Raw genomic sequence first — 23,156 nt, 5'->3', positions numbered from 1 at the left:
TGTTAGTTTTATTTGCATTGATAATATTTTAACTTCGTTCGAAATTAATTATTCGCAGACATATAGGCAATTTAAAAAAAAATAATTTTATCAGTCACCAGCTAACCCGGTTAACTTAATATCGCCATCATCCAACGTAAATATATTTCGTAGATAAATCTATTTTTTTAAGAAAGAAGTCTTTATACTTTTTCTGAAGTTTTATCTAGAAAGAGTTTTAATGTGTCACCTTTCAACAATTATTTGTCGTTGTAATTGTTGTTACTTGTATAAAATATAATTAGTGACCTTGTCAAATTTTAATTGCGTCAGTTTTATTGCTAATTTTTAAAGATATGTGAAAAAAATGTTGTTTCTTTGCTATGTCGTGTATAAGTGTTTGCATCGTCGGTTCAAACTAAAATAGCGTTCGTGAATTTTTGATTTGTTGACCGAAAATGGATCGTACTTCAGTTAGTAGTCATGGAAAAATAATTATTATTTGTTTATTTGGTATAATTTCATGGCACTATTTAGTTATATCATCATCATCATCATTATCATCATCATCATCATCATCATCACAGCAGCCTTTCGCAGTCCACTACTGAACATAGCCCTCCACAAGTTGACGCCAAAAATGTCGTGAACTCATGTGTTTTGCCCATACTCACCGCGCTGGGCAGGCGGGTTGATAACCGCAGGGTTGGCTTTGTCGCACCGAAGACGCTGCTGTCCATCTTCGGCCTGTGTATTTCAATTGTGTAATTTTCTTTAGTTATAAGTAGTATAAGGCATGCAAATATCTAATTGATGTATACACATCGGTAGAAAGTCTACAGATTATTTATAAAAATGTCTAAATAGATATAATAAATAATAAGAGTAAAAAATATCAACCAATATTACTCTAATAGTAGTCATAATGAAAATCTCAATATCACTACTGGGTTGGGCTTAGAATCGTTTCGCACGAATTTTGCCGAGAAATATCCTGAATTTTAAAGTTATAACCAAGTTTTAATCTTAAGAAGAAATTCTTCAAAAATAATAGTTTTGAGCCTAAATGACTAGTGGAAGGAAAATAAATCATTATCAAACTTTAAAATGATATTATTTTGAAGTTTTCTATTCAAAATTACTTTCTGATCGCAAGATATGTATTAAAACGCACAACGCGAAAAACAATTTCCATTTTTTGTTTTTCAAAACCAATAATTGTTTGCTTAAGCCAACAATCAATTATTGTTTCCTTAGGCAAACAATCATTGATTTTTTCAACAATAATTATCGATTGATTATCTTGTCTAAACAAGCACATCTTGGCTGAAAGAATAAGAAATGTAACAAACGTAAAAATTAAACTTTACCGTTGTAAAAATTTCATTTAGGTAGGGCACAGCAGAAAGTATACTGCTCAAAATCTGGAGCAGTCCGACTGGGAAAATGTCACAACCTAACAAGATCACAGCTAAATAACAATGCTCTCTAGTAGTGTTGGGTTCTTGTAGTGAATAAGGTAGCCAGAGCTACCGGGGACTGTCGGGGATAGGATTAGCAACGCGTTTGCGATGACACCAGATTGTTGCAACCATCTATAAACTACAGTAATCGCTTACCATGATGTGGACCGTAAGCTTCTTTGCAGACCTACACGTATAAAAAAATAAAAGCTTTCGCCCATAAGTGAAACATTAATAAGATTTTAAAGCACAGTACTCGAATTCAAGTCTTCGACTGGTATGGTGTTTTATTTACTAGTCTAATCTCAGCAAAACTTATTTAAACATCTAACACCACCAGAGTCGTTCACCAGCTCGACGTTCACCTCAACATCGTGGTCATCACAAATTTGAAATAAAAGCCACAGGCGAAGCAGCTAAAAACTACAACTTCAAAGCAGCCCGACCACCGAAAAAACGAACTAAGTATGAGTTTTATCTTTCTTTTGGTTTTTTTTTTTTCTAAATAAACTACTTAATCTCCAAATATAAAATTGCATGTTGCATACTACAATGCATGCTGTAGAGAATCCGACAAATGTGACCGCTGGTCAGGTCTATAATATGAAGCCAATATACTCAATATACGTTGGCGGTCACAGCACTGGTTTGCGGCTGTTGCGCTTGCGGTTGCGAGTTTGATCCCCGTACATGACAAACATTTGAATTGGCCATGCAGATGTTTGCCGTGGTCTGGGTGTTTGTGCAGTCCTTGTGGGTTTCCCCACCGTGCTTCGGAGGGCACGTAAAGCCGTCGGTCCCGGTTGTTATCATGTACACCTGATAGCGATCGTTACTCATAGTAGGTAATATATCCGCCAACCCGCTTTGGAGCAGCGCGGTGGATTAAACTCTGATCCTTCTCCAGCAGTGAGATGTTACAGGCTGAAGCGTTAATATACCAGTATGACTAACGTCAATACCTTAGACTAAGTCTTATTCAATCAGAAAGGTGATGAACAGAGTTTCTAAATGTAGTGAAAATCGTTTAGAATATGAATTGTAATTAGTACTCATGTTTATTACTTCGCTAATATGCATTAAAACTACTGCACTGTGCTTTTAACAATAATCTAATTTAAAACATGTATTTATGTATTTTCCTGACTATATGCTATATACTGTAACAGTAATCAAATACTTAAATGCCATAACCATAGGCGTGAACATGTGAAGGCCTATGTTCAGTAGTGGACTGCGAAAGACTGCTGTGACTGAGTGTGACTGTGACATAACCATATTTTTAGAATTCATCAATTATAACCGATACCAATTTTTCTTTTCAAATGCATTAGTTGTTTCAATTTATTTATATACTTGATCTTCAGTTTGATCGAAACCATTGGTAACCTCGCTAAGAGCTGTCTAGGAGGCGGAGTTGTAGCCATCCATGAGTCATACAAAATGTGCGGTCTGTGGACATCTTTTGTTTTAACCATCGTCATTGGCTTTTGCATCAGCTACGCTATGTATGTAAGTAAATATATTTCTAGAAACTCACAGTAACTCGACGTGAATTAGATAGTTAAGTTGGAATATCGCCCAACTGGACTAGAGAAGTACCTCATCCTTATAGAATACTCCTGCTAAATAACACTGCTCTGCTAGCACTCTCATTATATTTCTGTGATGAGTAAGACAACCAGAGCTCCTGGAGGGTGAGGGGTCAAAGTAAGGATCACGCGCTAGCGATGCTTCTGGTGTTGCAGGCGTCCATAGATACTGTAACCGCTATCACCATCAGGTGGGTGTTGTGTATGTTTGCCTTCCTAGTCTATTAAAAAATCTGTTGTATTTATATTCTAAAAGCTATTCTTAAATTTAGATGATCGCTCATTCCGCACAAAGAATTTATGGCAGGGCACAAGTACCAGCTATGAGCTACCCTGATCTTGCCGAGGCAACGTTGGAGATTGGCCCCTTTGAAGGCTTAAGAAAATACAGCAAATTTTTTAGGTACTTACTTATACTTATGATTTTGGCGCTCGAGTAATATAAAAACGGAAGGTTCCAAGGATGGTTTAGATATAATTTTGAACTATTATTTAACTCACTCACTTTTAATCTGGAAAAATCATTACTTCAGCGCACGAAATATAATAAATAATATGCCTTTTGAAATCATCATTTTGGATGTATACAATAACTAAATTATTCCTGTTCTTTCAATCAACATCTGTCCGTAACCGTTCCTTTTTGGGTGTGCTGGAAGAAACCTCTTACAGAGATAAGCACACCTATTATACGTGAGTCTCCATGACAAATATATTATGTATATAATTTTGTACGTATAAAAAATTGTTAAATAAATAAATAAACAGCATCAAAAAATTTTTGTCAGATTCACAAGGTAAAGTAAAACATATTATTTTATTTTCAAGGTACCTTGTTGATTTCAACATATGCTTCAATCTTTTTGGATCTTGCTGCGTCTACCAAATCATGATGGCGCGCACTATCAAGCAACTGGTAGAGGGGACTAATGAGGTCACATTGGGTGGAAACCCACCATTAAGAGTTTACATAATTTGCCTTGTCGTACCATGTATACTGATTTGTATGATTACCACTTTGAAGTACCTTGCGCCGTTTTCTATTGTCGCTGATTTTATTATATGTAAGTATAATTATTTTATTAATTTTTAATATTTAAATGTCTAATGATTTTCAAAGGTTCCACGTTCAAAAGGTTCCCCTTCTATAATCCTGTGGACCGTTCATTCATATTTAGCAGCGTACGTGTATGAAATTTTAAATCGATATATTTGTATTTATAAAATATATACTATTTTAAAGAGATATAAGGCAAAACTTCGTGATTTTTATGTTACGTACTGTCCGTAACGCTTCGGAATATTTTACGTCTTTCTAATATAACGGATTATTTTGTCTTAATACAATTCAATTAAATTATTCATAGTATGATAATCATCAAATTCGTTGTCTCAATTCTCTAATTAATCATTAACTTATAATACTTTGTAAATAATTTTCTGTGACTTTGTTAAAACGAACTAATTTTCAGTTACTGTGGCAATGGCGACGGTTCTCTACTCAGTAAAATCAGCTGATCACAGCCCTTTAGACATGCCGATATTCAAAACAGTTGCCGGCCTGTTTGAGTTTATGGGAGTTTGTATGGTCAGCATGGAAGGTATAGGCGCTGTGATGGCGATAGAGAACAATATGGAAGAACCTAGGAAAATGGCACTTGCTTTGTTTGGAGGTAAGCTGTAACAGGAACTGCTGACCTAACTGGAACTTCTATAATAATTTACTGAGACACAAATGTATATTATTTATCAGCGTATTTCAATTTATTACACAACTGCACAAAATTCGTTTCGCAAATGGCGGACTAAGTCTATAAATAAAATATATAGCTGAATTTGTATATCTACGTGATATGAAAAGTGCCTTTTATTTTATTCAGTGTCAAACCTACTTGTAGTTATGTATGTGTGTTTAACGACGCGAGACTACACAATACATAAATATATACATGGTTTCATAAACTGTACATAATTCATCATTGTCAAGGATGAGTTGTAATGAATCAGCGGAAAGTTTTAATGAATTATTTTGTTCTTTTATTTTCATTTCACGTAGTTCCTCCATGTACGAGGTAATATTTATTTTCATTTATACATCGTTAAGTTGTTTGCTGAAAGATAAAGCTGTATAACTCGATAACTGCTTTTTTTTTCAACGTATTTTTACAACAAGGTATCTAAATTTTAATAAAATATTACTTAAAAATGTCATTTTCATTTTATAATTTCAGGTTCGTTGGTAAATAAGATACTCATACATTATTAAAATACATATATAAATAAAGTCATTTAATGCAATTCGAAAATATCAAATATCTAGTCATATGATTTCTAATTATGATTCTTTGTATGCCGAGCAGAACCGTTAGCGTCGGGCCACGTACTTACTTTGTTAGATAGTCTTAGAGCTACTCATCTAAAGCCTGATGTAAAGCACATGCGGATAAGCAGTATAAATGACGTGGTGTATGAGAAATGTGTGACCTGAGAGCCCATAGATTTTTCTTATAAAATAAACGTAAAAACATCGTATGATGAACCAACCACATAACTCAAATTTAACTACAGGTCATCAGAGGCTGTTATTTTAGATTTCCTATTTTTTTTTTGGTATAATTATAAATACATATATGTTGTAGGTATGTCAATCGTCGTGAGTATCGTTGTTACAATTGGTTTCTTTGGCTATTGGGGCTTCGGAGAGAGTTCTAAATCTCCTGTAACACTTAATTTCCCTTTAGAACCGTGAGTAAATTTTTATTTTCTTTAAAATATGTTTAACGCTCGGTCGTCTGGACTCAAGATAATAAATTATTTATTCAAATAAACAAAACAACTTTCATTGTCTTTTTAAGTTCTGAAGAATTAATTTAGCAGTTTTATTTTTAATATAACCTATAAAAATATTACGGAAAAGTAGTTCCACTACAGGGGTGGAAATCAAACATGGGACCGCCAGTTTTAAGGTTATTTTCTATTTTCTAGGTTTCCAATAGCACTCAAGTTACTGCTTGGCCTCATGATATATGTAACGTTTGCCCTCAACTTCTGGTTTCCATTCGACTTGATGTGGCACTACATTAAGAAGAAGTACGATCCATCAAAGTATTGGTTATGGGAACGGGTGTATAGAACCATATTCATTTGCATCATAACCGCCATAGCGACAACGTTTCCCAACGTTTCTAAATTAATTGGAGTGGTATTACTAAATTTCATATTCATACAACATCTTCTAATTTGACAATTATAGACAGTTCTTCTTGACGACGACTCTTTTTCGATTTTTTTATACGACTAGGATGACACGCGTACAACCCATCTGACGGTTACCGTAGCTTATAGATGGATGCTAGAAGTATCTCAAACGCATTGCCGACTCTACCCTCGATCCTTCCCAGGACCTCTCTTCCTTCATGACTTCTAATTATTATAGCGAGTTGGAATATATCAGGCACTATCGGAAAAAAAATCCCACGGAAGAAGTGTTTGTTGTAGACTAGACAAATGCTATTTAATTAAAACATCGACAAAAAATACGTGTTTTTCGAGGCATGAGAGAGGGGTTCTGAAAATCAAACCCCCAGAAACTAGAAAATATATGTGCATTCATACAGACACGTGTTTTGGTAATCGAAATTTGACTCTTTGGTCCCCTATATCAGCACGACCAACTAATTTTATATATTGCGTAAAATTATTTATTTTATTTAAAAACATATTTTTTAATAACGATTTAAGTTGAATAATAAGTAAATAAGCATTTGTTAAAAGATGCAACTTTGGATTACGAGTCTGTTATAAATTGAATTTTTATTTCAGCTGGGGTCCTATTGCATTTCTAATATGGGTTTCATATATCCAGCCTTCATCGAGTTGTGCCTAGATTGGACCGATCCCGGTCTAGGTTTCATGATGTGGAGGTTCTGGAGGTTTATCTTGATAACAACGTTCGGTCTTATATTGTGCATCGTTGGTACCTACACTAACGTCAAAGGTCTTATCAAGGAGTCTTTCTAGATTATTCTTCTGTTCTGATTTTGTCAATATATGATGAGATGTTTTTCATTTAATTTATCTCGTTTTGTATTATTTTGGAGATTGTATCGATGTAAATATTCTTTAATGACAAAAATATTATTTAAAAATATTCTTTTATTAAAAGCTGACCAAAGTTCATAATGTGAGGTTACTGTATAATTATTTGATGTTCTGAGCTTAATTAACTTTTTTAAGACAATGGCTTGGGTTGTAAGTACACCACGCTGGCCATATCGGTTGAACGTTTACACCAAGAAGAAGCATGCGCCACCTTAATGAAAAGAATTAGACAAATTTAAATATTAATTAAAATAAATAAAATATATAAATGAACGCTGTACACTCAACGGACTCCAGTAAGATTTTCTCTCGTGTTAAGGATCCCGAAACACTCAGAGTACGAAAGCACCCATTCTATATACACATACAAATGTTTGTCATGAGCGGTCAACAACTGTGACTGCTGTGTCATCGTATTTTTATAATCATACTACCTGACTCGGCAAACGTTGTCTTGCCGCTAAATGCTATCTAAAAAAGGGGTTGGTGGTAGAAGGGTAAAAATTTAGGGTTGTATGTATTTTTCAACGCCAAATCATAATAAAATAAAGAATAAATAATTTATCAAAAAATTTAAAAAAAATTAGGGGCGGGCTACCCGGGCACACAAAATTTGATGAGAATCGGTCAAGCCGTTCCGGAGGAGTTTAACTAAAAACACCGCGACACAAGAATTTTATATATTAGATATTAGGATAGTATATATGTAATATTATATAATAACAAGGAAAAGAAATAAGGTCATAGTAGTAGAAAAACGAGAAAATATAATATATATATGCTTACTAAAACACGATGAAGAAAAACAGATAAACAAAAATCCGGACACAAGAGATAATGTTTATACAGGAAAGTAAATAAACGAAAAATGAATTGAAATTAAAGTGAAATTAGTATTGGAAGCATTACCGATGCGAATCCAAACGTAAATATACGGATTTATCAACAGTAGAGTTTGCGACCATATCTGACCATAAGCGCTCCGCAACTACTGCTGCACGCGGCCATATATGGTAATCTAAATTACCTGAATATTGGACAATAAAGTGATTTGATGAGTTAAACATGCGTTTGTTTAAGTAACAAATAGTTTAGTAGTTTTATGTTTTTATTTTTACTGTTGTATATCAGAACTTTTTTTTATACAACTAGGTCAGCAAACAAGCATACAGCTGACCTGATAGAAAGCGATTACCGATGTTTGTTGAAGCGTGTTGCCGATCCTACCCCCAATCCCTCCGAGAAGCTTTGGTTACAATACTCAACACAAGAACACAACACTGCTTGAACGCAGCATAATTACCTGCGATCTTCTATAAAGTTGAAGTACTACCACAGTGGGGCTGCTCTAGATTTTGAGCAGGATATTTTCTGCTGTGCTCTGCCTCAGTTAAACTATATTATTAATTATTTTAAAATTGTAATAGATTGTGTAGTACAATGAGCGAACTTGTGCCTATTCATTCGGTTATTTCGTGACAACGCATGCAAAAGAACGACAACTTAATATCAACACCGGGTACACGGTGTAGATATATGTATAATAAATATGCCTATATGCTAAAGCGTTTAAGGATGACCAAAAAATTTGTTGGTGATGATTTGCTTTCTGCTTCCTTATTTCCAATGAATGATTTTAAATATTTGGTTAAACGGCAAGTGTCAATAAATAAATAAATATACTAGATGCATACTAGAGTCAACAATATCGGTCCATAAAATAGATTCGCCACCCTCTATTGTAAATGCATCCATATTCCGCCAAGATGTCCATCCATACATTTGCTGCCACGACCTTTAAAATACACAAAAAAATATTGAATATAAAAAAAAAACATTAAAGCTAAGAGAGAACGCCTACTCTCTCTTCTCTGTTATACATTAAAGCAAACGTTCCCTAAACGTCGAGTTTAATTCTCGCTCAGATTTTTACTTAGAGATGCAACGCAGTGCTAGCCGGGTTCCTAAGTGGACCGATTTCAGCAACTTACAACAAATCATATGAAGAAAAAAAAATATTTCGATCACTGAGGTTTATAATATTAATTGTTCCAGGCCATAAATACATTATATAGAAGGTGGTGAAGGGATAATCGGTAAGAAATATGCATGTTTTGAAATAAATTCAATGTCACAAATTTGCTATAATATAGTTAATTGGGTTAAGCTATTATTAACTAACCTACCAACCTAATAAATAAGTCTTCATTAAAGAAGATTTTTTTTTGTTTAGAAGTTGGTTGAATTTCTAAACTCCTGAAATATAGTAAGTTAATGGAAATGTAATTTGTAAGTACCTCTTACCTATAGTTAGTACACCTCTGATTTTTCATTTCACAAGATAAGTCCCATTTAGAAGAATGTATAACCTTAAATTTACTTAAACTCTCTTTAGATAAATTCTGAACCCATTCAGTTATTTGTACACCAAATCTATTCCAGGTTTCAAAATTTTTATCTAGATGAGAACTGTACCAAATTATCGGTAATCTTGGAAGAAAACCTTTATTTGCTATTTTAAGACGGGCTAATGCTTTATCCAAAAAGCCGTCTCTATCTTTCATTATATTGTAACAATTATTAAGTATGAAAACACCATTGCTCAAGTGAAACACATCATCGACTTCTGTTAGTTCAATAATTTCAGTGTAAATTTTTTGTAGGACATCGAAAACTTCATCTTTCATCGACAATCGTAGACAGAGAATATTGTCACAAGTTAAACTAACATTTTCCCTCTTACACTTAGTTTCTGGTAGCCAGGACCAAGGTCTACCTACAGGACCCGGAGCAGCAATTTCTATCAAAATACGAATACCTCGCACACCAGCTCTCCTAACTAATAATTTTATATCGTCCCTTGTATAAACCATTGATTTATCGAACGGACCATATTCACGAAATTTAGGTATTTTATTCAAATGTAATGGAAAACTTGTCACATCTGATATACGCCAATGAAAAGTATTTAATTTGCATGAAGCCATCCCATCAATTGTTCTTATTAAATCCAATATTGGAATGAAATTTCTTGCAGTATCCACCATGAGTCCTCTATATTTGTACGAAGGAGCATCTTTTATAACAATTTTTGAAAGAGTTATAAGGCTGTCTATACTATGGTCAAATAGAAATAGCTGACTTAAAGTTTCAAGACCATTTCGTACACCGCAAAACGAATCAGAAACGACTTTTATAATAACATCATTTTGATTGGTTTCTAAATTTAAGGTATAAGCTTCGTCAGTGTTTAAGCGTAATCTTGGATCAGAATCACTTTCAATTTCAATTTGAATTTTAATTTTTTTAACACTTAAATCAAAATTATTTGTATTTGATTTAAAACTTTTTTCGAGTTTTGCTAAATTTCTTAGAAATAATTTAAAAGCTTCAGATAAATATTCTCAAACTTTTTCGGATGGTACGGATTTAAATTTATACTCAAGGTTCTTTGTTGCTACAGAAATAATACTTTTACTGTAAAATGTATAACCAATTGGATATGGCCAAAGTTGTAACTCTGAGCATAGTAATGTACAACGACTTAATGAAGGATACACAATAACATTTAAAGGTGGATGAAAAACTCTCCTACAAACATTTTCTTGACAAATCCATGCCCATTCTAAACTTGTTTTGTTACTAAAATAAAAAATGTACTTAGAAATTATCATAATTGTAACATAAAATAATGTTCGTGGATAAGCATTCACTTTACTCGCAAAATTAAATCACCTTTGTTTCGTAACAAATTTTTCAGCATATAATGAATCTTGAAAAGCGTATTTTTTTATCCAAACTGGTAAAGTGGATAGTGAAATTATTAACAAGAGTAAAATAACCGAAGCAATAATTGAATAGTATTTCCAATGAAGACAATTCCTGAAAAAACGTGTATTGTAATATATTATAATGCGTGCTTTATGACGCTACCCTTACGATAACTAATATCAGATATGACTAAATCAAGATAAGAATAATTTAACCAAGTATTACACAGCGATTATATAATTTGGAGATAATATTGATATGCGGACAAGAATTATTGAAAACTTAGTTTAAAGGAAAGCTTAAGAAAATGTTGCGAAATGGGGAAAAACAATTGAAGGAGACCCAACATCTTACTTTTTCTTAGCAACAGCTTTTGGAGGATCGTCACATAAGTCCTTTGTGCAACCTACATCACCACAACAAGGGCCTTCAGAACTACATTTTGAACAAGCGCATTCTGCCTGACAGCGTTCATCAGAATCTTTGAAAAAAAAAACACAACAATATAAAGTTAAATAATCGTTACATTTTCTGGAGGTTTTCTGCGCAATTTTCTAAATTGTTTTATTTCGCCAGAACGAAGTATTAGAAAATAAAAGAAAAGCCCTTCACGAGCTTTGCTCTTAGCAACATATTTAGCTATTTATTTTTATTAATATATTTAGATAGATTGTAATTTAAAAATTATCAATACCTCCGAATCCTGAATTATCAGATTTTTTTTCTTGAACTCCTGCTCCCCGCACATCCACATTATTTATTACATCCGGTAATTCGATTTCCTTGTTTGTTTTATTTGACAAGTACCCAACATTATAATCAGATTCATCAGTAAATCCTTCTTTTGATGATCTTGATAATGATTTTTCAGTAACAACAGAAGGCATAACAGTTATTGACGATTTGAATTTAGGATATCTTTTAAAATTATCTGATGAACTAGTTTCGGGGTCTAGCTCAGAATCATTTAGCGTAGCTTCTTGTGTCGTACTATTCTCATCTACTCTTAGATAATTTTCACACGCAACTGAAAACAGTTAAAGAATTATCTATTACTTTTTCATGGTCCTTATTTAAAAATGACTCACTTAGATTTTATGCGGTCAGCTTGACAAGAGTCGTCAACACCACGAAAAAAATCTAATGTAACTACCAGGTAGTGAGAGAATTGAAAACTAACATTCATTACGCACGTTTCTGTGTTCTGACTATCCTTAGTTCTTTCCTCTCCCTCGCTCTTTCTCTCTTCCTCTCTCACTTCATCCGATAATCACATGTGCTTAGTACCAACTTAACTACCGTTGCCTTATTTGTTCGATAGGCTTTAAAAGAATGTTCAGTATTTAGATCTTCATTACTCTACTCACCTTTTGCAGCTAGTTCAATATTACTTATAGTAACTTCCATCTCAGCTAGAGCTTCACAGAACATTAATATAATCATTTGATCGTCTCTTGAAAGATTTTTGCGAATATCCGCATCAACACGACTATTTTTTGAATTTGTACATAGATAATATAAAAGTACCGAAGTTCTTACATACAGTTTTTTCAACTTGTCTTCGTCTTCATCCACATCCCTGTTGAATCGTAAATTTTATTTAAACTAACTATAAATTTTTTGAGCGCCTCTACAATCTCTTATTCATTTCTCATCGTAGGGCCTGTTTCACCATTTTACTGTTAATATTTATTTCTCATACAAATAACTGAAACGTATTACCATTAGGAGGTAAAATGGGCTAATAAGATGTTTATCCTCAAATAATATAGCTAATAGATTTACTACAACTTTTCGATTCATTAATTAGGAAAAAAATCAGACATATTAAATGAGTTTTATTGTAAAACTTGCTGTCCCCGCGACTTCGTCCGAGTGAAATTTAACAAAAAAGTTATTGGTCAGTTCACAGAGTTATAAAATAAATAAATTTCTAAAATAAAAGTAGCCTAAGTTACTTTAATTGCATCAGCTATTTGCCAATGAAAGTCCCGTCAAAATCGGTCCAGCCGTTACAGAGATTAGCCGAAAAAAACAAACAGACAGATAGACAAAAATTGTAAAAAATGTTATTTTGTTATATGTACCGTGTATACATCCATATACATTTAGTAAATAGCGCTTATTTTACTATTACAAACTTATTTCTGTGGAAATGAAAATATATTTATAATTTTAACATATTAGATACAGTTATAAATCAGATTACTTTATCAACAATCGGTCAAACAGACATTTAAACATGAAAACCCCTCTTTATAATATGAAATAGTAAAAATAAGAAACTAATCTGTAGCAAATAATACCCAAGTCTCAATAATGGATATTGTTTCTTGATAAAAAGTTCAAACTTTTCTGCATTCAAGGTAATCTTATCTAAGTCATCACAGCACACGTCGTCACTGTATTTGATTACGGCTTTCATTAACTTTCTATAACTTATTTCTTCGTCCTCATGACGAGTGACACATTTATTTACCTATAATATAATATAAATGTAAAAATGAATGTTACTAAGCGCATAACTCGATTACGGTTCGACCAATTCCGCTAATCTATTTTTTTGCACATACCTTAAGGCCTACGGAAGGTTTTAATACAAAAAAAAAAAAATAATTTTTAATCTGGAAAAATCATTACTTCAGCGCACGAAATATAATAAATAATATGCCTTTTGAAATCATCATTTTGGATGTATACAATAACTAAATTATTCCTGTTCTTTCAATCAACATCTGTCCGTAACCGTTCCTTTTTGGGTGTGCTGGAAGAAACCTCTTACAGAGATAAGCACACCTATTATACGTGAGTCTCCATGACAAATATATTATGTATATAATTTTGTACGTATAAAAAATTGTTAAATAAATAAATAAACAGCATCAAAAAATTTTTGTCAGATTCACAAGGTAAAGTAAAACATATTATTTTATTTTCAAGGTACCTTGTTGATTTCAACATATGCTTCAATCTTTTTGGATCTTGCTGCGTCTACCAAATCATGATGGCGCGCACTATCAAGCAACTGGTAGAGGGGACTAATGAGGTCACATTGGGTGGAAACCCACCATTAAGAGTTTACATAATTTGCCTTGTCGTACCATGTATACTGATTTGTATGATTACCACTTTGAAGTACCTTGCGCCGTTTTCTATTGTCGCTGATTTTATTATATGTAAGTATAATTATTTTATTAATTTTTAATATTTAAATGTCTAATGATTTTCAAAGGTTCCACGTTCAAAAGGTTCCCCTTCTATAATCCTGTGGACCGTTCATTCATATTTAGCAGCGTATGTGTATGAAATTTTAAATCGATATATTTGTATTTATAAAATATATACTATTTTAAAGAGATATAAGGCAAAACTTCGTGATTTTTATGTTACGTACTGTCCGTAACGCTTCGGAATATTTTACGTCTTTCTAATATAACGGATTATTTTGTCTTAATACAATTCAATTAAATTATTCATAGTATGATAATCATCAAATTCGTTGTCTCAATTCTCTAATTAATCATTAACTTATAATACTTTGTAAATAATTTTCTGTGACTTTGTTAAAACGAACTAATTTTCAGTTACTGTGGCAATGGCGACGGTTCTCTACTCAGTAAAATCAGCTGATCACAGCCCTTTAGACATGCCGATATTCAAAACAGTTGCCGGCCTGTTTGAGTTTATGGGAGTTTGTATGGTCAGCATGGAAGGTATAGGCGCTGTGATGGCGATAGAGAACAATATGGAAGAACCTAGGAAAATGGCACTTGCTTTGTTTGGAGGTAAGCTGTAACAGGAACTGCTGACCTAACTGGAACTTCTATAATAATTTACTGAGACACAAATGTATATTATTTATCAGCGTATTTCAATTTATTACACAACTGCACAAAATTCGTTTCGCAAATGGCGGACTAAGTCTATAAATAAAATATATAGCTGAATTTGTATATCTACGTGATATGAAAAGTGCCTTTTATTTTATTCAGTGTCAAACCTACTTGTAGTTATGTATGTGTGTTTAACGACGCGAGACTACACAATACATAAATATATACATGGTTTCATAAACTGTACATAATTCATCATTGTCAAGGATGAGTTGTAATGAATCAGCGGAAAGTTTTAATGAATTATTTTGTTCTTTTATTTTCATTTCACGTAGTTCCTCCATGTACGAGGTAATATTTATTTTCATTTATACATCGTTAAGTTGTTTGCTGAAAGATAAAGCTGTATAACTCGATAACTGCTTTTTTTTTCAACGTATTTTTACAACAAGGTATCTAAATTTTAATAAAATATTACTTAAAAATGTCATTTTCATTTTATAATTTCAGGTTCGTTGGTAAATAAGATACTCATACATTATTAAAATACATATATAAATAAAGTCATTTAATGCAATTCGAAAATATCAAATATCTAGTCATATGATTTCTAATTATGATTCTTTGTATGCCGAGCAGAACCGTTAGCGTCGGGCCACGTACTTACTTTGTTAGATAGTCTTAGAGCTACTCATCTAAAGCCTGATGTAAAGCACATGCGGATAAGCAGTATAAATGACGTGGTGTATGAGAAATGTGTGACCTGAGAGCTGAGGTGTGAGGTACGGGGAGATACAGTAAAAGGCGCACAAGTGTTCCGGACAACGCTCTGATTTATTCTGCCTACATATAATGAAAATACATGTCTTATAAACTAAATGTTACTACACTACACCACCGGGGCAAAATAAAAAAATAAAAATTAATTACATAATTAAGTTTTTTTTTTTTGTATAAGTATATAATGTAAATATGAAAAGTTTTAATACGTAAAAGTAATAGTAATAAAACAATTAGTATGTATCTAAATATAGTATACAATAATTTGAAATGATTTAGAAATAAACATTAATTATTTATCTTTTACAAAAAGTTTTGTTCTATTTTTATGAATAATTTCAATTTTATTATTTCTCAAAATTTTTACATTCGGTTCCTGCTCTTCAATAACTAAATACGGGCCATTATACAAGGTATCTAATTTTCCTCCTGTTTCATTTTTTACTAATAACATATCATTTGGTTTGTATTTTATTTTATTTACCTTTTTATCATATTTCTGTTTTCTTTTCTCTTTAGACTTTAACAAATTTTCTCTCGCATCCCTATTAGCTGTCTGTAACCTGTACTTTAATTCTAAACTGTAATTGTCTGGATTGTATAAAGGTTCAATGTCAGAAGAAATTCTACTAGGTATTTCACATGATTTTCCAAAAACTAACTCGTATGGTGCATATCTTGTACTTGAGTGAATTGTATTATTATATGTAAAACACCAAAATGGTAGCCATTGGCTCCATGTCTCTGGATGGTTATCACATTGTATGCGCAAAAATGAACCTAAATGTTTATGTGCATTTTCAAGAGAACCAATAGTTTGATGATGGTATGCAGTAGAACTTAGTTTTTCTATATTTAGTAACTTACAAACCTGTTCCATTGTATCCGATATAAATTCAGTTCCACGATCCGTAGTGATGACCTTTGGGATTCCGAACCTTAAAATGAAATTATTCACAAAATTCTTAGCTATACTTACCGTTTCCTTATTTCTAAGAGGATATGCCTCTACAAATTTACTTAATTCACATTGTATTGTTAATATATATTTATTATCTTCTAAATCTCTATCTAATGGACCTATTATGTCTAGAAAAACTTTTTCCAAAGCAGAACTAGCTGTGGTTGTAATAACTAGGGGTTCCTTAATATGCCTAGAATGTTTACTTTTTTGACATTTTTCACACTTTCTAACGTAACTCTTAACATCATTTTCTATTCCTGGCCAGTAGAATTTACGTTTTATGTTATTTACCATTCTGCGAATCCCAGCATGTCCGCTTGTGGGTAGCAGATGATAGTCGTTCATAATAAATTGTTTTTCCTCGTCACTATCTATTCTTTTTATACCTTTCAAAATACAAATCCTTGGACCGTTATATTTATTTTTACTTTTTATTTCTTCTATAAGACTCCTTATAAATAACGCGTTATCTTCTTTCTTTATAATGCATATTTCTCTAATTTCTAACTTTTCACATATTTTCCTCAATTTTTCCACAAAAACGTCTCGCGTATAATGTGCTTTAAAATCAAGGTTAACATATAATATATTTTTATTTTTATTGAATGCGAAACATTCAGATTCGACATCCATATATTTTTTCTCTTTCATTTTTCTTAGTTCTTTCCCTTGTATTAAACTTAACTCAACTGATCCACTCGGTATTCTAAGTATTTCCACAACACTTGGTTGATCAGGCCAATTGTTCGGGTCAATACTTGGAATATCGCTTATCATTCTATCATCTCCACTTTCATTCTTTCTTTCTGCCTCTTTTACTTTCTTAGCCTGTGCTCTTGTTGTTACTGCTAATAACCTTTCATTCATAGCTTTCAAATCTTGGGAAGTCATACTTATTCGCGATAAAGCGTCCGCTATTACATTTTCTTTACCTTTCACGTATACTACTTTAAAATCATACTCTTCTAGTGCTAACCGAAATTTTAAAAGTCTACTTGAAGGGTCTTTTAGTCCAAATAGGTATATAAGGGGTTTATGATCCGTCATAATAGTAAAAGTACGTCCAAATAAATATGGTCGAAAATATTTTACACTCCAAACTATGGCAAGTAGTTCTTTCTGTATAGTTGGGTAATTTAATTCAGCTTTATTCAAAGGTCTACTAGCATATGCTACAGCTCTCATGTTATTATTACAAAGTACTGCACCTATTGCTGTCCCTGAAGCATCAGTTTGTAATATAAATTCTTTTGAAAAATCAGGGTATTGTAGAATGGGTGGATTTATTAAAGCATTTTTCAAAATATTAAATGATATCTCACACTGTTCAGTCCACTCATATTTGACATTCCTCCTACAAAGTTTATTTAAACAATTAGTTAATTCAGCAAAATTTTTAATAAACTTTCTATAGTAATTACACATTGCCACAAAACGTCTCAACTCATCGACGTTCGTCGGTATTGGGTAATTTTGAATAGTCTTAATTTTGTCTTGGTCTGGTTGAATTCCTTTAGAGGATATCGTATGGCCTAAATATAATAGTTCTGTTTTTAAGAATTGACATTTACTCGGATTTAGTTTGAGATTGACTTTACGTAAGCGTTCGAAAATTTCTATTAAGTTTTTATTATGTGATTCTAAATTTCTTCCGAAGCAAACACAATCGTCTAAATAAATAAAACAATTTATATAGTTAAGACCTGACATAGCTACTGACATGACTCTAGAGAAAGCGCTGGGACTGATCTTTAGCCCCATAGGTAGACGTTTCATTTGAAACTGACCTGTACTAGTTGTAAATGATGTGATTGGTCTAGATTCGGGTTTTAATGAACATTGATAATATGATTGACTTAGGTCTAAATGAGAGAAATAAATTGCGCCTGATAACGAATCCAATATCTCTGTTATGTTTGGTAATGGAAATTTATCATCCTGTATTACTTCATTTAACTTTCGATAGTCTATAACTAATCTCCACTTTTTATTATTTTTGTCATCTGATTTTTTGGGTACTAACAATATCGGACTGGACCATTCACTTTGTGATGGTTCTATTATGTCATCAGCTAACATTTGTTTAATTTGTTTATCTACTTCAGGTTTTAAACTATGTGGTAATCTATATGGTTTTATATAAACTGGATTTACATTTCGTTTCAAATTAATTGATTGTTCACACAAGTTAGTAGTCGTAAGCTTATCACCGGGTAAATAAAATATGTCAGCATACTTTGAACAAATACTCTCTATACTGTTACGTTCACTTGTACCTAAGTGATCAAGTTTCAAAGATTGCAACAATGTTTTTGCACGTGTAGAGTTCGAAGTACACTTATCAAAAGAACAAACATTATACTCTTTTAATGGTAATAGCTGAGGTTGAAAAATTGGAATAATAATTTCTTTGTCACTAGTATTCATTAATCTAATAGGTATTATGTTATTTTTTGGTTTTACTATTAAACTAGCTAAAAATAAATTTTCTTGTAATTCTTCCTGTACAATCACACTATCTTCTTTCACATCTGAATTTAACTTTATATAGTGAATAGTTTCGCATCGTGCTGGTATCGTTATATAGTCTGTACATAATTTAGGTGAAGTATATAATGGTATCTGGCTTTGTTTTTCATTTGTTAACATTAATATATTTTTCTCTAAATCGATAATCGAATAAAAATTGTTTAGAAAATCTAACCCAATTATTCCATCTGATTTACAAGGTAATTCCTCAAACAAATAAAATTTGTGTTCATAATTAGTTCCATCTAACGCCTGTAAAGTTAAATAAACATAACCCTCTGAATATGTCTTGCCACCTATACCGTTAATGACTATAGGGTCTTTATGTATCGGTGTATGTTTCGATAATATACTACTACGAATAGCCGATAAAGATGCACCGGTATCTAGTAACCACGAACATTTTTTTCTATAGATATTTAAGAATATGTACATATTTTACATTGTTTTCGTAATTTAAAATATAATTTTTAGTCCCGAAAAAACTGTTTCGGTTCAGTAGTTTTTTCTTCTTCAAGTTGTACCGAACAAATATTTTGCTTACTACGGTTACCGCTACTATTGTAAACTCGACGGGGACCTCGAGTCGGGGTCGAGTGGTTTTTGTTAGAATAATATCCTGAATTATTATAATTATTTTTAACATACATACCTGTACGAGGGGTATTATTGAGATTGTTGTTCCGTCCACGATGTGAGTAAAAATTAGTTTTATTGGTTCGTCCGCCTCTGCCTCTTTGGGAAGACCTATAGTAGGGGATTCGATTACCTCTTCTTTGCGCGTTGAATATATTGTTAGACGATGAAGGTTGTCCCAACTCCTCGTCTTCAGCAGCACGGACTGCATCCTTCAACTCGGAGTAGTCTCGAGCTGATATAATTGTGCTGAGTCGCCTATTACGTAATCCATCTGCAAATCTTTTAATCGCTAATTTTTCATTAATAGGTCTCAATATCTCACAAGCCTTCGGGTTTCCGTTGCTCTGTGCTATAGTGAGGCCTACAAATAACTCAGATAATTTATCTCCATACTCATGAATTGACATATTATTTTGAGATAAGTTATTTAATTGGCTAAGTATCGCATTTGCTGATTTTTTTGTTAATAAAGAATTTCTAATATCATGGATTAAGCTCTTTACATCACTATATTCGCTTTTTAATTTTAATTTAGCACATTTAGTTAACCTGGTTTTTAATACAAATGAAATTAATAATTTTTCCTGTGTGAAATCTACAAGATATTCATCATACATTTCAATTCCGTCAATAATTTTTTCAGTAGTTTCTTCCGTATTATCCATTACGGGAATTAAAGAAGTAGCAGTTTTTAAGTCGAACCTATCCATTTTTGTTATTTCCGATTTTTCCATTATACTATCCACACAATTAATTTTGTAACTTAAAATTTTATTATATACTAATTCAATGCGTTCTAATATTCCATAAACATAATCTTTTAATTCAACTTTACATTTTTGTTCGTTAAAAATATTAATAATATCTTTATATTCACGAAATAGTTTTTCAGCTTTTACAATTTTTTTATTCACATTACCTGTATATTGTAATCTTCTAGTGGGACCTAATTTCCTTAAATCAATTTGAATTTCACTTAACTTATTTAAAATAATTTCTAATTCTTTTTCCATATAGTTTTAAACTTACAGTCAATATTACACATAGTTCTTACATATTTTACGTAAATATGGTATGAAATCTATACACAGAAATTAACAATAGAGGGGAAGGAAAGGTTTTCACTTCACATATTTTCACTTTTCATTTATATTATTATTACTTTTTAACTTTTTACTTTCACTATTCACTTTTCACTATACCGTATCTCCTCCGTCAGCGTTTGTAGGGTTGAATCTGCCAGAAAACCTCTGCCGAATTCTCGTAAAAAATTCAGACTGCATTCTTTTTTCTATCCATTTCCTTTCTTTATTTCTCCAGCTTTTCCATGCCAAGTAAACCATAGTACAAATAAAAATTATTAGGGCCACGGTGATTAAAATATTACTCGTTTTTATGTTACTTTCGATTTCTGTAATTCCTCCAGTGTTACTCCCTGCAGCGGCATTCTGCGTTATTAATATTTCCTTATCTTCGTTTTTCGAGTAATTTTTCCCCATATTATTTATTAATTAGATATAGTTTTAATGAAGGTCTCACTTTATTCACTGCTCGTTATAAATTATAAATTCTTTAAAAGTTGCACCGAGGCACACTGGAATCCGTCGCGTTTGCGTTTTGCGCCGGTCACCCGACACTCGCAACCGCCACGGCATGGCAGGGTCGCCATGAGGTGTGAGGTACGGGGAGATACAGTAAAAGGCGCACAAGTGTTCCGGACAACGCTCTGATTTATTCTGCCTACATATAATGAAAATACATGTCTTATAAACTAAATGTTACTACACTACAGAGCCCATAGATTTTTCTTATAAAATAAACGTAAAAACATCGTATGATGAACCAACCACATAACTCAAATTTAACTACAGGTCATCAGAGGCTGTTATTTTAGATTTCCTATTTTTTTTTTGGTATAATTATAAATACATATATGTTGTAGGTATGTCAATCGTCGTGAGTATCGTTGTTACAATTGGTTTCTTTGGCTATTGGGGCTTCGGAGAGAGTTCTAAATCTCCTGTAACACTTAATTTCCCTTTAGAACCGTGAGTAAATTTTTATTTTCTTTAAAATATGTTTAACGCTCGGTCGTCTGGACTCAAGATAATAAATTATTTATTCAAATAAACAAAACAACTTTCATTGTCTTTTTAAGTTCTGAAGAATTAATTTAGCAGTTTTATTTTTAATATAACCTATAAAAATATTACGGAAAAGTAGTTCCACTACAGGGGTGGAAATCAAACATGGGACCGCCAGTTTTAAGGTTATTTTCTATTTTCTAGGTTTCCAATAGCACTCAAGTTACTGCTTGGCCTCATGATATATGTAACGTTTGCCCTCAACTTCTGGTTTCCATTCGACTTGATGTGGCACTACATTAAGAAGAAGTACGATCCATCAAAGTATTGGTTATGGGAACGGGTGTATAGAACCATATTCATTTGCATCATAACCGCCATAGCGACAACGTTTCCCAACGTTTCTAAATTAATTGGAGTGGTATTACTAAATTTCATATTCATACAACATCTTCTAATTTGACAATTATAGACAGTTCTTCTTGACGACGACTCTTTTTCGATTTTTTTATACGACTAGGATGACACGCGTACAACCCATCTGACGGTTACCGTAGCTTATAGATGGATGCTAGAAGTATCTCAAACGCATTGCCGACTCTACCCTCGATCCTTCCCAGGACCTCTCTTCCTTCATGACTTCTAATTATTATAGCGAGTTGGAATATATCAGGCACTATCGGAAAAAAAATCCCACGGAAGAAGTGTTTGTTGTAGACTAGACAAATGCTATTTAATTAAAACATCGACAAAAAATACGTGTTTTTCGAGGCATGAGAGAGGGGTTCTGAAAATCAAACCCCCAGAAACTAGAAAATATATGTGCATTCATACAGACACGTGTTTTGGTAATCGAAATTTGACTCTTTGGTCCCCTATATCAGCACGACCAACTAATTTTATATATTGCGTAAAATTATTTATTTTATTTAAAAACATATTTTTTAATAACGATTTAAGTTGAATAATAAGTAAATAAGCATTTGTTAAAAGATGCAACTTTGGATTACGAGTCTGTTATAAATTGAATTTTTATTTCAGCTGGGGTCCTTTTGCATTTCTAATATGGGTTTCATATATCCAGCCTTCATCGAGTTGTGCCTAGATTGGACCGATCCCGGTCTAGGTTTCATGGTGTGGAGGTTCTGGAGGTTTATCTTGATAACAACGTTCGGTCTTATATTGTGCATCGTTGGTACCTACACTAACGTCAAAGGTCTTATCAAGGAGTCTTTCTAGATTATTCTTCTGTTCTGATTTTGTCAATATATGATGAGATGTTTTTCATTTAATTTATCTCGTTTTGTATTATTTTGGAGATTGTATCGATGTAAATATTCTTTAATGACAAAAATATTATTTAAAAATATTCTTTTATTAAAAGCTGACCAAAGTTCATAATGTGAGGTTACTGTATAATT

The 23,156-nt window shown here is 32.4% G+C and overlaps 3 protein-coding genes across 3 annotated transcripts; 2 read left to right on the top strand and 1 right to left on the bottom strand.

Moving 5' to 3' along the window:
- The first annotated feature begins 437 nt into the window (after positions 1 to 437).
- On the top strand, positions 438 to 7,138 carry LOC123667402 (proton-coupled amino acid transporter-like protein CG1139). The gene is made up of 9 exons (XM_045601308.1): positions 438 to 452; positions 1,783 to 1,907; positions 2,810 to 2,954; positions 3,307 to 3,437; positions 3,863 to 4,098; positions 4,507 to 4,707; positions 5,674 to 5,779; positions 6,020 to 6,236; positions 6,857 to 7,138. Exons 1-9 carry the CDS (start codon positions 438 to 440, stop codon positions 7,052 to 7,054), a joined length of 1,374 nt encoding a protein of 457 aa, XP_045457264.1. The 3' UTR covers positions 7,055 to 7,138.
- A 114-nt stretch (positions 7,139 to 7,252) lies between these two features.
- Positions 7,253 to 13,331, bottom strand: LOC123667401 (chitooligosaccharidolytic beta-N-acetylglucosaminidase-like). Its single transcript, XM_045601307.1, is given in 8 exon segments — positions 7,253 to 7,346; positions 8,045 to 8,162; positions 8,830 to 8,930; positions 9,440 to 10,777; positions 11,261 to 11,387; positions 11,601 to 11,933; positions 12,274 to 12,485; positions 13,213 to 13,331. Coding segments are annotated over 8 exon segments (2,442 nt in total).
- A 267-nt stretch (positions 13,332 to 13,598) lies between these two features.
- LOC123667400 (proton-coupled amino acid transporter-like protein CG1139) lies at positions 13,599 to 23,058 on the top strand. The gene is made up of 6 exons (XM_045601306.1): positions 13,599 to 13,711; positions 13,847 to 14,082; positions 14,491 to 14,691; positions 21,594 to 21,699; positions 21,940 to 22,156; positions 22,777 to 23,058. Exons 1-6 carry the CDS (start codon positions 13,599 to 13,601, stop codon positions 22,972 to 22,974), a joined length of 1,071 nt encoding a protein of 356 aa, XP_045457262.1. The 3' UTR covers positions 22,975 to 23,058.
- Positions 23,059 to 23,156: the final 98 nt, after the last annotated feature.

This window comes from Melitaea cinxia, chromosome 28, assembly GCF_905220565.1.
Source record: "Melitaea cinxia chromosome 28, ilMelCinx1.1, whole genome shotgun sequence".
Classification (NCBI taxonomy): domain Eukaryota; kingdom Metazoa; phylum Arthropoda; class Insecta; order Lepidoptera; family Nymphalidae; genus Melitaea; species Melitaea cinxia.
This window is presented reverse-complemented; position numbering and strand designations above follow the sequence as displayed.

What these genes read in the sequence shown, in the direction of transcription:
- LOC123667402 (XM_045601308.1), top strand. An exon ending in TGTCGCTGATTTTATTATAT is followed by an intron (nt 4,099 to 4,506) that starts GTAAGTATAATT and finishes ACTAATTTTCAG; the next exon opens with TTACTGTGGCAATGGCGACG. An exon ending in GGCACTTGCTTTGTTTGGAG is followed by an intron (nt 4,708 to 5,673) that starts GTAAGCTGTAAC and finishes TATATGTTGTAG; the next exon opens with GTATGTCAATCGTCGTGAGT.
- LOC123667400 (XM_045601306.1), top strand. Translation starts at nt 13,599, where the DNA reads ATGTATACAATAACTAAATTATTCCTGTTCTTTCAATCAACATCTGTC. An exon ending in TGTCGCTGATTTTATTATAT is followed by an intron (nt 14,083 to 14,490) that starts GTAAGTATAATT and finishes ACTAATTTTCAG; the next exon opens with TTACTGTGGCAATGGCGACG. An exon ending in CTTAATTTCCCTTTAGAACC is followed by an intron (nt 21,700 to 21,939) that starts GTGAGTAAATTT and finishes TCTATTTTCTAG; the next exon opens with GTTTCCAATAGCACTCAAGT.